Below are 14,442 nucleotides of genomic sequence, written 5' to 3' on the forward strand. Positions count from 1 at the left end.
GTTGCACAAGTAGTCCCGCTCCTCCCTGATACCACATCCACGCATGTTGTTGCAAGAAGGTTTGCTGTGTCTCCCACTACAATCTCAAGAGATAGCAGGAGAAGTGATGTTACGTGAGAGGAGCTGGTCAGGGCTACAAAATGACATCAAACTAGCAGCAGGACCAGTATCTGCCCAAGGAGCACTGCTGGAGGCCTAGAAAAGGACCTCCAGCAGGACCAAAACAGGACAATTCCCAGCCTCATGTGGCAAAAGGGTAAAGGCAGTTCTTGTATAATGAAGGTATTCATTTCACTGATGGCCCTCATGTTCCCCAGATTTGAATCAAATTGAGAATCTGGGATGTTACGAGCATCCAAAGCTGCCAAAAAGCACCACAGAGTTCCAGGAGCCCATCAGTGACCTGATTTAGCTCTGAGAGGAGCCTGATCTTTCGACAGTGTCCCGGAGGGTCTTATGGACATGGGGTCCATAAACATGACTCATCCACATTATGGCACAAGTTTGATCAGCCTCGGATTTCAATTTTTAATGTTGTTGGTATGATTTTGAAAACAGTCCTCAAAGCATTGCTGATTTTGGTTTCCAATGACTGTTGTTACCTATTAATCTTCTCATCAAATTATGTAATGCAAAGTATTCAGGATTCTTTGAGTGTCGTGTCTCTTTCTGATATAATGTAAAGTGTGGGAGAGTTTGTGTAATGCTTTAGGCTCTTGGTAAGGCTCTAAACAAAAACATAGCACACTTAGTGATATGACATCAATATTATTGAATGGTATGTTTGTCTTTGCTGTAATAAAATTAATTCGTTATACAAAAAAGAACCATAAACTTGGTGTATTTGAGAATAATCTACTTTCCTTTTCCTGTTAAACAGAATCATGATTGACTTTGAGGAGACAGACTTCATTTTGGAAAATCAGAAAAGAAAAAGAAAAAAAGATCTCAAAAAAGACAAAAAACACAAAACCAACATGACTGTGAAACCACAAGAGAGCATCCAGAAGAAAAAGAAAAACTCCCAGCTCAAAGAAGAAAAGAAGGAAAGGAAACAAAAGAAAAAGGAAAAGAAGAAAGAAAGGCAAAGAAGGAGACTGGCCTTAGAGCTAGGCAGCAGTGTTGTATTTAAACAGTGCGGTAGTGCCCAGGAAAAACCTTTTGAGAAGCCTGAAGCATCAAAGCCGCAACAAAATGAAAAGCTGAAGCCTGATCGTCTGACTCAAGACTCCAAAAAGAAATGCAAAAGAAAAAAAAAAGTGGTGTTTGAAGTGTCACCCTGTTACATCCGTGTCAAACGGCCTAAACTTGCGTCATCCTCCACCAAAGAGGAGGCGGCTGTGAAAGGCGCTGAGAGCTGTTCACAGGACGCAGTGACGGGGAACAGCCGCGATCAGGACTCTCAGGGCACCAGTGATGACATCAACAGCCAGGACTTGTTTATTACCCAGAAGACTTTCAGAACATCGCTCTCCGAACCCTCCAGCGGGGAAGTCAATGACGGAGCCCTTATGCTATCTCCTCAGGTGCGAACACAGCAAGGCGAGTGCCAACAGCTTAAACAATTTCATGAAGAATCAGAAAAATGGCCACATGACTCACAGCCTCATCAGCTCTTTGTGCAGCCAAACCCAGAAGAACCTGAAGAAGGTAAAGGACATCATAAGATACATAAGCAGAGAAAAAAGTCCCTTCTGAAACAAGAAAACACAAACTTATCTGGAGAGCAAAGAGTCTCACGTTCAGTGCATTTAAAGCTCAGTGAGGGGCATCCTTTCCTGGAGGAGCCAATCATTGTCGACTCCTCCCTGGATCTTGGAGAGCGTTCCCCTTCATGCCTGCCACATATTAATAAGTCATTACTTCCTGCCAGGTCCACAGTGAGCTCTTCCACACAGACAGAAAACTTCTTCACCACTGAGCTCTCCTCCTACCTCAGCTTCTGCCAGAAAAGTAGACCAGCTGTTTGTTTCGATGACGTGAAACCTTTAGACCTGAGCCTTCCACACAGGGTGAGAAAAGACCACAGGAGCTGTTTGTCAGTAATGGAGGTCAACCGTGAAGGAGAAGGAGGCATGGGTCCATCTGGGTCTTCACTTGTGAAAGAAAATCAGGTGCTTTTGGGTCGAGGAGAAACAACTCCCAGTCCGCAGTTGTCAGAATCTGATCAAAAGTCTGCTGATACAACGACATCCAGCGAGGACAGCGAGCAGCCGTGCCGCGCTGGCAAGCTGGACCTGATTCAGGTGATACCACATGATCCTATTTGTGTAGTTACAGAGCAACAGATGATAAATTAATTCATCTTACATATTGAACTTTATATTACAAACTTCAGAGCTAACACCAGATATCTTTTTATGTGTTTTTCAGCTTCAAGCCTCTTGAAATCGCAGTTCTCTCTTTTTTTTCACAAAAATACTGAAAATACTGGCGTAAGATGTCCCACTGATGGGAATTCTGCTGTTTTATCCTGTTTGTGGAAAAAAAATGTAATGTACAGCTCTTTTAGGAGATTACTGGGAGATTTAAAAAAAATAAAAGTATGACTGTAAAGATTAGTTTGTGGAAGATTTAGGTGTAAGAACCATGATAAAATATGAAAAACAGATTTAACAGTTACAAATTATTGATATTTATTTTCCCATTCTTTGCCACTCAAAGCCTATCCTGTATCCTATTTTTTACTAAAAGTATTCAATATAAACACACACTCACCAGCAGAGTGGCGGCAGGGTCAGTTAACCAGCTCTAAGGACACTCTCACGCTAGTAGCGACTACAGGTGGGTTTTGATTATCGATTTATCGATTAAAATCGATTCTAGCTTGGATAACGTGATATCGATTTATTAAAATGCTGAATCGATTTTTGAATATAAATTTATTTTGCCCGAAATGCAAGAATCTCGGGTTAAACCTCACAAAATTTCAGCAACCACCAAACAGCTAAAGCAGTAAATAAGAGCAGGTACACGGATTCTGCACAAAGACGTAAACACAAAGCGCGGAGATGTGGCTTTCTCACCCGACGGCACGGACACGGTCGGGGCTGGAAGCCGACAGCTCGCTGATTCTGATGTTTCGGCGAGTCCGCGCTTTGTGTTTACGCCCTTTTTGCGCTAGATTCAGAAGCTGTAGGTTTTTATCTCTCTCCAAACAATATTGACTGAACCAGCAGCAAAAGAAGATCCAAACTACACTTCACACTAAACATCGTCATGAATTCCCTCCCAGTTTTGCTGTTTTGCTTCCACCACAATAAAATCACACTTCATGCAGAGCTCGCTCGCTCTCTCTCTCTCTCGCTCTCTCGCTTGCTTATTACACACAAGTCTGCCGTTGTTTACAGCGCTGTCGGCCGCTGTTTTTTCCCCCCTTTTACTCGCTTCTGAAAAGAAAGCCTCATTTCTGCTGTTCAATTATGAACAAATTTAAACTTTTTAAAATTATGCAAAATTGCAAAACACTTAGCTGTGTTGCAATTCTGTAACTTTGCTCTGCTTCACTTCAGCAGCATCAGGTAATGTTCATGTGTTGATTAATGGTTTTCTTTCGTTTTGATCTACTGCAGAATATTTTTAAGGTCATCTGCTATAAAATCCCAGGCCAGGAAAATCTCCTTCATGTTTTTCTGTGTTACTTTGACACAAAGGCATCTGCTGTGATGCTTACACCTTTGATAAAGTCTCGCAAGTGTCAGCTTTCTTTTTATAGATATAAAAATATGGAAATGTACTGATGCGTGATCAGAATTATAGTATTTCTGACTGAGGCAAAATTTCCCCGATTAAAATCGAATCGAATCGGATTGAATCGAATCGTGGATCGAATCGATTCGGGACCTTGTGGATCAGAATCGAATCTATTCTAGAAATCAGTGACGATACCCAGCCCTAGTAGCGACCATTGTGTTGTTCAAAGTTTTAGGAGCAGGGGTTGCTCAGTAGGTAGCGTGGTGGCCCCATGATTGGAAGGTACCTGAGCAAGGTACCGTCCCTACACGCTGCTCCCCAGGCGCCCAATGGCTGAGTGAATTGGTTAAATGCAGAGAGGAATTTCCCCACAGGGATCAATAATGTATATATTATTATTATTATTATCTTTCAATCAGTGACAGACGTTCTTTGACTAGTTCCAATAACCAAGACTAGAAAACCATTGTTGATATCGTATGTCCAGAGCACTAATAAGGATTACGTGCATGTACGCTGACTTCAATATTTGAGGCCATGTTGATTATGAGTAACACCTTGTAAAAGTACATATATAACACAAAATAAGGATAAAGATAATATGGTCACCTTTAATGCTTTTGTTTAGGACTCTTTTGACAAGTTGCAAAAATTAGTGTCACGTAGATGTCCGAGTTGTTGGCAGGGCCGATAAAAAGTATTAATTCAGTAAGGACTAGATGTTACAATCCCGGACAATGCATGAAGATTCATTCACTTTTTTAAACATCTCTCAATCTGTCAGATTTCTCTTATCACCCTTAAAAATACTGGTGACCAGCAGTGCTACCCCTCAGCCTCCTAGTAGACACACTACTAGGAGGCTGAGGGTATCAAATTTAGGCATCTTATTGGGGGCAACTCATGTTCAAGAAAGAAAATTATCCAGGGCTGTGCATTTCAGTTGGTTCGTGTATTTTGACATTATAAACACTTAAGAATTTCTGTTTTTGCTGAGCAGTAAGAAATATTTATCAGGAGAAAAGGAGTAACTGAAGTTTCTTCCACTGTTCAGTAACACTGTGACTTTTTTTGGTCCTCAGGTCAGAGCGGTCCAGATGAAACTCAACGAATCCTTCTTTTTCAAACCCAAAGGAGAGGGACGGTCACCCAGGCCTGAGTCACCGCTGATGAAACTCTCTCAGGGCAGAGACACTAAAAGGAGGAAGAGTCGCTGAGGTCACAAGGTTTTAATATAGGCTGCTATTAGCCCTGTTGGCTGACATCAACAAATAAGATGTGACGTTTGTGTTGACGTTAGTGGCCAATAGTTATCTGTTCAGTCATATCAATTTCGTGCTGACTAAATGTTCAGAATTTCATCTGAAAGCCTTTAAAAACTTTTATATAAGATTTTTTTGCTTCCCTGGAACAATTAAATGAAATCGTTACTGCCACACGAACAAACAAAGAAGACTTTAAAAACAATTATTTAACACATTAATATGGACCTAGAACTTCACAATTGGAGCACGCTTAAACTTTCCTAGCAGACACCATCTAACGTCTGGAAAACTGTTCAATTTTATGAGCTTCAGCTGAGAAGCAGCGTGTGTCAAGTGTCGAGCATTCCTGCTGAAACTCAGCCTGTGCCTGAGGGTCTTTAAGTAGAAGGACAGCTACATTAACACTATCAGTGAGCTCAGGTATTTTATTATATATGCTGTAAAGTTCTGATCTACATTATATGGACAACAGTATTGGGCCACACGCCTCAGTTCAGGTGTTTTCGGTCCCATTATCATAAGGTTAAAACATCATACACCCAGATGTGCAGTCTGCCTTTACAAGTATGAACATGGTCCTGCAACATCAGCACAAACACTGTGTGCTGGGAGCTTCATGGCTGAGCAGCTCCTGTACGTGTAACGTGTTGCTGTACGTTTATCCAAATACTATATGTTAGGAACATGAACAGAAGAAACATGCTTCCATTAAAAGAAAAATAAACTTCTGGGATAGAAATGACTGATTACTGACTTTTGACCTGTTGTTCTAAAGTTTTTAGTATTCTGTCATGTTTTTTTAAATTGCTCTGTAAGTTTGTCCGGCAGTGGCAGTTTTTTGATGCCATGTCGCTATGACAGCATGTCGTAGTTCATAACATCATAACAAATAATCTGTTGTTAAAGTTTATTTATTGTGACGTAGTAGACGTTCACTTTCTGTTGAGTGTTGATGCAGTATTTACCAAGTTCTTAAATGGTGCTAAATAAAGATCTTTATTATTTAAGTCTGTCTGCCAGCAGAGTTTGTGTGTTCTGCTATGAAACATGGAGAATATGTGAAGATGAATTAAGACCTTATATTCAACCAAGTGCTACAAAAGGCAAGCTACATGAGCAACAGATGTTTTAAAATGATCTCAGTGTTTTCAGATGGATTAGTGAGAGTACAGATCCAGAGGTGGGCCAGACCCACCATCACAGACAAGGAGAACATGCTTGCAGATAAGTTCTGATGCACAAACTACTGAATAAATGCCAGCTGATGTATTACATGTGTTTTGCTTGCACAAATGAAACATACTCTTTGAACATCAGAGCCGAACAGCAGTGGTGCAGAGGTAAATCCAGCACCTCCGTCTCATTGGACAAAAAGCTTTTGGTCAGAGTCCAGTCGGTTTTCACTTTGGTCAAGCTGTTATTGCTTAAATGTGTCTAAAGCATCCTAGAGTCTGATCCTGGGAAAGCTTCACTCCTCACTGGTCTCAGCCTCACATCTCACAGCAATCAGATATGGAAGATTGAATTCAGAGCTCTCTTTTTCCTAATTATTCTTCTGAAACCAATTTTATTTCAATTCTTACTTTTAATCATTCTGGAAACAAGATTAAAAAAAAGATAAAAAAGTTACTTTGTTGAAACACACCTCTTTCTTCTCCGCTTGTGTTTTCACGTTTCCCTAAAATCCCCCAAAATCAGTGTAATTCAGTCCAAATCAAAGTGGCCACCAGGGGTCAGCTGTTGCCCTTACAAGATGGGCTTAACAGCATGAAAACAACACAACTAGTGTCACTTTAAATATCCACTGGTCCCGTCCCAACTAATGGCCTATAAAAAGGTATTTTACCAAGGTGTCACGCAAGAAACATTTCACTATGTGTAAAACTCTCCAGTAAGTTCCCATCCAAAAGTATGGCGTGGTCTGCTGGTTCCATTCTGCAGCCGTGTCGTTCTTTAATGGTGAGGCAGGAAATGGACCCAAAGATGCAGACTTGGAGGCAACCTTGAATAACCAAAGACTGACCTTTATTTAGTTGGCAGCTGCAAATCCATAGTACAAATGAAGACAGAGATGAACTAAATCAAGGAAGTACTACAGCAAAACAGAACTAGGCATGGGGAACATAGGAGGACAGGAAAAGCTTAACACCTAACAATATCAGAATAAAAACATAACCTAGGCAAAGGTAACATCCAAACTGAAAACTCCAAAAATATAAAAAGGAGAATATAAAACAGGAAACTGGGTATGCCCGGTACAAAACCCAGGCTGCAGCTGTCTTATAAAATTGCTAGCATGGGTTAACATAACACAAAGCTTTATTATGCTTGATCGTGAACTCTGAAGAGCTTTATTCATCATCGTTCTGCAGATTGGTCATTGATGCAAAAGCTTCTTGAGCCCAGGTGACGCTCTGGCTCACACAGATGCGCCTCCCGGTGGCTGTACCGATCCTGCAGGAAGATTACAAGAGAGTTAGGATAGAAGATACCACGCTGTGGCTCGTGTTTTCATGCATTCTGTTTTGTGTTCAGAAATTACGATTACTGAAATTACTCATTGTGGTGACATACACAAATGCTTTTTCCAGACAGGCGCTGTGAGACTTGAAGACAGAGACTATATTCTTCTGTGGTATCCTTCCAGTAAAGAATTTGAAACAGCATTGTCCATGAGACATTTCAAGCAATTGTTGAGCTAAAAGGAAAAAAAATAATAAAAAGACAGTAAAAAATTCAGTTTCATAGCAGCATGTGTCAAAGGTGTTGAGCATTGTTGCTGAAACTGACAGTCTTTAAATAGAAAGGCAGTGACATTAACACTGTCAGAGCGCTCAGGTCCTTTATGATATACACTGATGATGTTTTAAAATAACCCATCAGCCCAAGATTAAATTTTAAACAGAGTGGAGTTGCTTTCAAGTTTTGTAAAATGTAAAATGCATTAACAATAATAAGTTAAAGTTAACAACCAAATATAATCTGAGGTTCAGCTGATCTGAACATTGATTGAACTGAAAGACAATAAAAAAGATTTTTAAACACCACAGCTATTTAGGGATTTCTTAAAGCCAGCAGAACCTTTGTTCCCTTCTGACTCTACTAACACTCACTGAACATGAACTATCAGCTCCCATTAAACCCTTCAACCAGAACTCATGTGACAGTAATCTGTATTGATTAAAATAAACACAACCTTAGTCATGATCATTATAATGGTCCTAAATGACTCATGGCAAGATAACTAGCTAATACTGCAGAATTCCTCTTAGTTGACGCTGTTCTTTAGTGATGCAAATATCCATTTGGGGCTCATCCCTCAGAGGTCCTTAGGGACATTTATTGTCTTTTGCATTTTTAATTTTAAACCATTTTCACTGTGTTGAGTGGAATATAGCCAAATTTGTCAAAGAATTTTCTTTTTAATTATATTTTATAATTGTGGTGTAAATTCATTGAATTAGCCTAAAATGGCTAAGCTACAGAAATGCATCCACCTTAGTCCCTTTGGACAAAAATGTCCACATTGAAACCCATTATAAACGCTATTTTTCACGCCAGAAAAATTACGGTCAAAGGGATCGTCAGGTTTCCAGCTTAGGTTTCGTTTTGGACTACAGGCCTTACGGTGTGTTCACACCGAACGCGATGGACGCGAATAAAACGCCCCAAACGCCCCTAATTTGACGCGTGTACATTCGCGTCTCAACGCGTGTCCAAGAAAAATCCATCGCGCGTCAAAATATGATATTTTGACGCGCGTGAACCGGAAATGTGGGAGGAATGTGTAATTATCCTTATAATTACAAAATGTTTTATGTAAGATTCATGTTTTGTGATTTAAATCTGACATCACAAAAGTATTTTGGAATTTGAATAATGTATTTTGTAACTGCAGTACACATAATACTGATTTTGAACAATTTTGTCCAGGTTCCTTGTCACCGGGGACTCCTTCAGGACCATCGCGTTCAGTTTCAGAGTCGGTGTGTCCACGGTGAGCCAGATCACCCCCCAGGCAGCGACGTCCATCTGGGACTGTCTAGTGGACGACTTCATGGCTGTGCCTTCACCTGGAGACTGGCGCTCCATCACAGAGGGATTCCAGGAGCGCTGGAACTTTCCTCTGTGCTGTGCAGCTCTGGATGGGAAGCACGTCCAGACAAAGGCACCCCATATATCATATAGGAGACACACACATTGATATACACTAAATATTCATTTCATTTCTTTTTTGTGGTGCCCAAATTGATGCACCTGCTTGATTTTGTTTAAACAATTATTGCACACTTTCTGTAAATCCAGTAAACTTCTTTTCACTTCTCAAATATCACTGTGTGTGTCTCCTGTATGATATTTAACTGACATTTTTTATTGTAACAACCAACGATTTATACAGGAAAATAATGTCTATTAACAAGGTTGCCCAAACTTCTGCATCCCACTGTATCAGTATATTTTGTCATTAGTATAATATGAAATAAATTCTACATATGTCAAGTTGTGTGCCAACATTTGCTGTGTAGTAGAACTGAGACATTAGTCATTATAAAAATTTATTTGAAATAATATTAAAAGTCTCAAACAGAAAAACATTAAACATAAATATATAAAATATAAGAATTTACAGAGAGACAGGAATAAAAAGGACCAGCTGCTCTCCAGAGCAGGAACAAGGCTGAGGAGGAAATGCTCCATTGGAGACTGGTGTGGACTCTTCAGGGACTCCAGGATGGCCAGCTCCACCGCCGATGGACCGTCCTGGGACCCGTCCCTCATCTGCCTCGGAGCCGTCCTCCTCTGTGGGCCTGTAAAACAGCACAAAACACAAAGAAATGAGAAGGCTGCTACTAGATTTTAATTTCAACATTGAAAAAAAAAAAAAACAATAACAGGATATAATCAGATTGGTTGTAGATATTTAGTAAAGGTGATCACAAGGGAATCCCACCGACTAAAAAGGTATCAGTGCTTGCTGTACATATCTGTGGGTGCAGCAGCAGGAGCTCAGGGACTGGGCAGCCAGGAGAAGCAACAGGGGATGCTCTGCTGCAGAATCAGTTCGTTCTATCAATACAGTATTAAATGTTAACAGGTTGGATATAATAATCGTAGAGTAGACAGTGGTCCCTCATTTATTGCAGGGGTTCTCAGAATAACTAGCCCCTGGCCACGCACTTTATACACTGTTTTCCCCACACTCATGAACATTGGTCACAGTTCTCACAATTGATTCTCAAAGTGCAAACCTTTGTAGATTGCAAAACGTAAAAGTGCGGTTGCCGCGGTTTGTCTTCATCTGCCCGCCACTTTCGTGCGCCTTTTTCCCTCACGGTGCAGGTGTCTATTTCCGAATGAGGCTCATAGTTATGGGTGTTTTTGTGCTGTTTTTTCTATTGGACGCGACGGTTATCAAAACCAAACGTGATAAATTTGGCAAGCGCAGGAGATTTGTCAATCAGGCTGCAGAATGCAATGCTGTACTGTGCAATAAAAAATCAGCGAAAAAGCAAAGCAGTGACAGATGAACAGCGGGACCACTGTGTGCTGTTTATTAATAAACAATAAAATATATTCCTAAATGACAACATGCATAAAAGCAGAACGGTATTTGTACGTCAGTGGGAAAATAGCGGTGGCTTGCTAGCTTTTGTGCGGCTTCCCCGGGTCAGTGAAAACTTTCAAAAGAGAAATGAATGAACTTACCAGGTTGCCCGATCTCTTCACATATCTTCCTCCAAGCTCGGTCCTTTTTATTCCTGTCTCGGTACTGAAAGCAGCTGGTGTTGTACAGCTCCGAGTTGTTTGCTACCGCATTGATTAGCCTTCCCCTCCATTGAAGTATGAAAGGCTTTGGCTGGATCTGCCCCTTTGACCTAGGTAACAGCCACGTCACCAGGCTCCTGATTGGTTGTCGCGGCGCGATTTGACGCTGGAGTTCAGATTTTTCCAACTCGAGCGGTAGACGCGAAACACGCGTATGCACAAAATGCAACACAAAAACTCACGCGCGTGGTTTTATTCGCGAGTCAAACGCGCCAGACGCGCTGCACTGACGCGCGTTTCACGCGTTTTGGCGTTTTCGCGACGCAAATCTGCTTCCGAATTTTCGCGGGACCCGCAATCGCGCGTCATCGCGCCTTTCCATTGACTTTACATGTAAACCTGACGCTCTATTCGCGTCCATCGCGTTCGGTGTGTAATTTTTTTATTTGTCCACCGGGTGGCGCCCTTGCTTCACATTTGACCTCTGCTGGAAAACAGCGGGCTGCTTGGACAGACCTGCCGGAAATGAAGCCTCATCTCCGGCGTGCAGCAGCGGCTTCGCCCGCTGATCGGGCGGGACCATTTTTTGGTCCCTAGGACCATGAGAGGGTGCATTTTTTTTTTTAGTCAACAGGAAATGACGTATTTGTTGTCACGTGGTATCAGGCGTGTGTGCTGGAAAAAGGGGTCCCCGGTGATCGTGCCCCGGTAATCGTCGCGACTTACCCCGGCAAGATGCACTTATTTCGGCCTAGAGGAGGAGCATTTGCCGCCTGGAGACCATTTTCTGGTCCTGAAAAAAAAAATAAAAGGCGATCGAAATGAATGTTGGTGCCAATCTTTAGTCCATCTAAAGGCCTAATTATAATAACAATTGAATATTACCTCAAATGTTTTTTTTGGAAAATATTCAAGTTTTATGTTTTTTGGGGCAAAAAAAGCAGTGCGCTCATGTGACGAAACCGGGATATAAAGGGTTAAAATCCGCGAAATGTAATTAAAACTTGACATGAATATTTCAAGGAGAAGTAGTTTTAAAAGACTGACCAATTTAAAGTGAAAAAAAAATTAATATTTAATATTTTTATTGCACATTTTGGGGAATGGACATAGGATTAAAGGTGGATGCATTTTTTTTTTTAATGTGCTCCTGCAAAAAAAATAATGGCAGGTCAAAATGAATTTTGGTGCCAATCTTTGGACCATCTAAAGGCCTAATTATAATAACAATCAAATATTACTTCAAATGTTTTTTTTGGAAAATATTTAGTTTTTTTGTTTTTTGGGCTAAAAAAAACAGGGCGCTCGTGTAATACAACTGGGATTTAAAGGGTTAAAACAACGAAAATATAATTAAAACTTTATATGAATATTTCAGGGAGAAGTAGTTTTAAAAGACTGACCAATTTAAAGTGGAAAAAAATATTAATACATAAGATTTTTATTGCACTTTTTGGGGAATGGACATTTATGTCCATTAGGGACCAAGGTGGATGTCTTTTTTAGGGATCTCCAAGGTTAACCAGCTGGTAACGCAGCTGTGAGGATGATATTATTTTCAACATGTTTTGTAAACTAAGAGAAAAGGGTGATTCAGAATCTTGAAATTGACATTTCTAAAATGCAGTTGCACAAAATAAAAAAAATCATAATAAATCCCTCCAAAAAGTTTCATAACAGATTAAAATGCAGCATATAGAACTGATTAACAACAATAAGTTTATTTAAAACCAGATAAAAACAGGTATAATTGGAAATAATTCGTCTAAATTTCAGGAGCAGGAGCGTTCCTCCAAACACTCCCCTGCACTACTATCTGACTGGCCCAGGAGCCGCCACCAGTCCCCTCTGAGGCCTTCCTCAAACCCCAGCCTCAATTCATGCTCAAACCATCTGCCATTATCTACTAGAAATGCTGTCAAACTTTTTTGCAGATGTGGTCCCAGTTAATTAATCTGAGGTATAATGTTCACTCATTTTCTCAGTGTAACTTGTAAAAGTTACGACCAATCAAATAAAAACATTAAAGGGCCTCAGATTACATTTATCTTCAGACTGTGAAGCAGACTGACAGACTTACGTGCAGCAGCGCAGTAATAAACCGTGAGCAGCAGAAGCAGCAGTCCCACTGTGGCCTTCATGTTTACTCCTCTCTGGATGTGATGATGTCCTTCTGCTGTTGCTGTAAGAAGTGATCTGAATGTTTAATGCAGTCTCACGCTCACTTAAAGGGCCGTTATATGTTTGTCATGGTGAGTTTTTACTGTCACTTAAACACAAAGATTAGAAATCACCAACCAAGCGACATCTCTGCAGCTACTCCACACTGCATACAGAGACAGATAACATCAAGAGATATAAATGTATGCGACTCAACTAAGTAGTTACATTTAAAATATATTAATCTGAAATGAGATGACCCAAATGCATACTGTACAAGGAGAAAACGCACCTTTTATGAGGACAGTCCAAAGTCCAAAAGATGCAACAAGTCCAGACAGTGCAAAAAAAGCAAAATAAGTCCAAGAAACAGACAAGAAGCACACAAAGGCAGATCACTGAGGAGTTAAAGAAATGCCACCTCAAAGATTAAAGGGAGATGGCTGTAAAAACAGGATTATGTAACAATAGGAAATGGGAGGGAAACTAAGGAGAGCAAATGGGAAAGAAGAAAAACAACACAGAGGAAGTAAAACTTGACACAAGACACAAAAGAAACAAGCTAACACATTAAAACAGGAAGTAAGTAAACACTGAAGCCAGGACACAGAAAATAGACTCTGGGAAACACTGGAAAAGGCTTTGAGAACACAAAGAACTACAACGAATAAACCCGAAGGCAAAATACTAAACAGAAAATAAACAGGAAACAAAAGTTAATCAAGAGATTACAATGGAAAACTAAAAATGGAAGTAATTGAGAGAAAAGCTCTAAATAATCCTAAAATCCACAAACTCCCATGATGGAAAAAACATGAACGTGACACGAAAAGAAAGGAGTGAAAGAATAATTCCAGTTTTTTTCTTCCACGTGTATTTCTTTTTTCTAACACGATCCATATGGGCTTCACTAGGAAACAACATAACAAACATTTAGCAGAGTCAAATGACTTCACAGCAGTCATGGGCACCTGCTCCAATCAGAAGCTGGGTGGTTCCATATGTCCCAAAATTACACTCACTTGACACTTTCTCTGGTACAACGTGCCTTTATCAGGTTTTCCCCATTTTACCGTCAGAGCTGTCTCAGTTCTTCATGGCACAGATTCAAAAAGATGCTGAAAACATTTCAGAATTTGGTGAGCAAATTGTGTGCTGTACATCCATGATGTGTCTCTCCTGTTCCAGCACATCCCAAAGGTCCTCCTTTGGATTGAGGGGTGACGTGGAGCCCATTTGAGTACACTGACCTCACTGTCATGAGCCTTCTCTATAAGAAGTCATTACTCCAGGTCCACAGTGAGCCTTTCCACACAGACAGAAAACTTTTTCACCACTGAGCTCTCCTCCTATCTCAGCTTCTGCTAGAAAAATAGACCAGCTTGATTAGAGGACCTGAAACCTTTAGACCCGAGCCTTCCACACAGGGTGAGAAAGGCCCACGGGAGCTGTTTGTCAGTAATGGAGGTCCAGGTGTCTGATATGGAGTGTCCTGCAGAGCAGTCATAGAGATTACATGAATATACGCTGACCTCATTATTTGAAACTCTGGCCATGT

The 14,442-nt window shown here is 40.6% G+C and overlaps 2 protein-coding genes across 3 annotated transcripts; one reads left to right on the forward strand and one right to left on the reverse strand.

Annotated features, from left to right (window-relative positions):
• Window positions 1–884: 884 nt before the first annotated feature.
• LOC146666712 (uncharacterized) lies at window positions 885–5,898 on the forward strand. The gene is made up of 2 exons (XM_085414841.1): window positions 885–2,246; window positions 4,776–5,898. Exons 1-2 carry the CDS (start codon window positions 885–887, stop codon window positions 4,908–4,910), a joined length of 1,497 nt encoding a protein of 498 aa, XP_085270967.1. The 3' UTR covers window positions 4,911–5,898.
• Window positions 5,899–6,976: 1,078 nt separating this feature from the next.
• Window positions 6,977–13,364, reverse strand: LOC146666713 (C-C motif chemokine 4-like). 2 transcript variants are annotated; one of them, XM_085414844.1, is made up of 5 exons: window positions 13,177–13,364; window positions 13,023–13,050; window positions 12,805–12,906; window positions 7,533–7,656; window positions 6,977–7,412 (listed from the first exon to the last, which is right to left on the reverse strand). In XM_085414844.1, the coding sequence occupies exons 2-5, from the start codon at window positions 13,030–13,032 to the stop codon at window positions 7,310–7,312; spliced, it is 339 nt and encodes a 112-aa protein (XP_085270970.1). In that variant the 5' UTR covers window positions 13,033–13,050; window positions 13,177–13,364; the 3' UTR covers window positions 6,977–7,309. The 2 variants fall into 2 exon arrangements, with proteins under 2 accessions (XP_085270970.1, XP_085270971.1); XM_085414845.1 differs by lacking the exon at window positions 13,023–13,050 and having other exon boundaries at window positions 13,177–13,363.
• Window positions 13,365–14,442: the final 1,078 nt, after the last annotated feature.

The sequence above is a fragment of the Rhamphochromis longiceps genome, linkage group LG7 (genome assembly GCF_057381845.1).
Source record: "Rhamphochromis longiceps isolate RC_006_pf linkage group LG7, R_longiceps_female_GT1.1, whole genome shotgun sequence".
Taxonomy (NCBI): Eukaryota; Metazoa; Chordata; class Actinopteri; order Cichliformes; family Cichlidae; genus Rhamphochromis; species Rhamphochromis longiceps.

What these genes read in the sequence shown, in the direction of transcription:
- LOC146666712 (XM_085414841.1), top strand. Translation starts at nt 885, where the DNA reads ATGATTGACTTTGAGGAGACAGACTTCATTTTGGAAAATCAGAAAAGA. An exon ending in GCAAGCTGGACCTGATTCAG is followed by an intron (nt 2,247 to 4,775) that starts GTGATACCACAT and finishes TTTGGTCCTCAG; the next exon opens with GTCAGAGCGGTCCAGATGAA.
- LOC146666713 (XM_085414844.1), bottom strand. An exon ending in TTATTACTGCGCTGCTGCAC is followed by an intron (nt 7,657 to 12,804) that starts GTAAGTCTGTCA and finishes TTTTCCTTTTAG; the next exon opens with CTCAACAATTGCTTGAAATG. An exon ending in TGTCTGGAAAAAGCATTTGT is followed by an intron (nt 7,413 to 7,532) that starts GTATGTCACCAC and finishes ATCTTCCTGCAG; the next exon opens with GATCGGTACAGCCACCGGGA.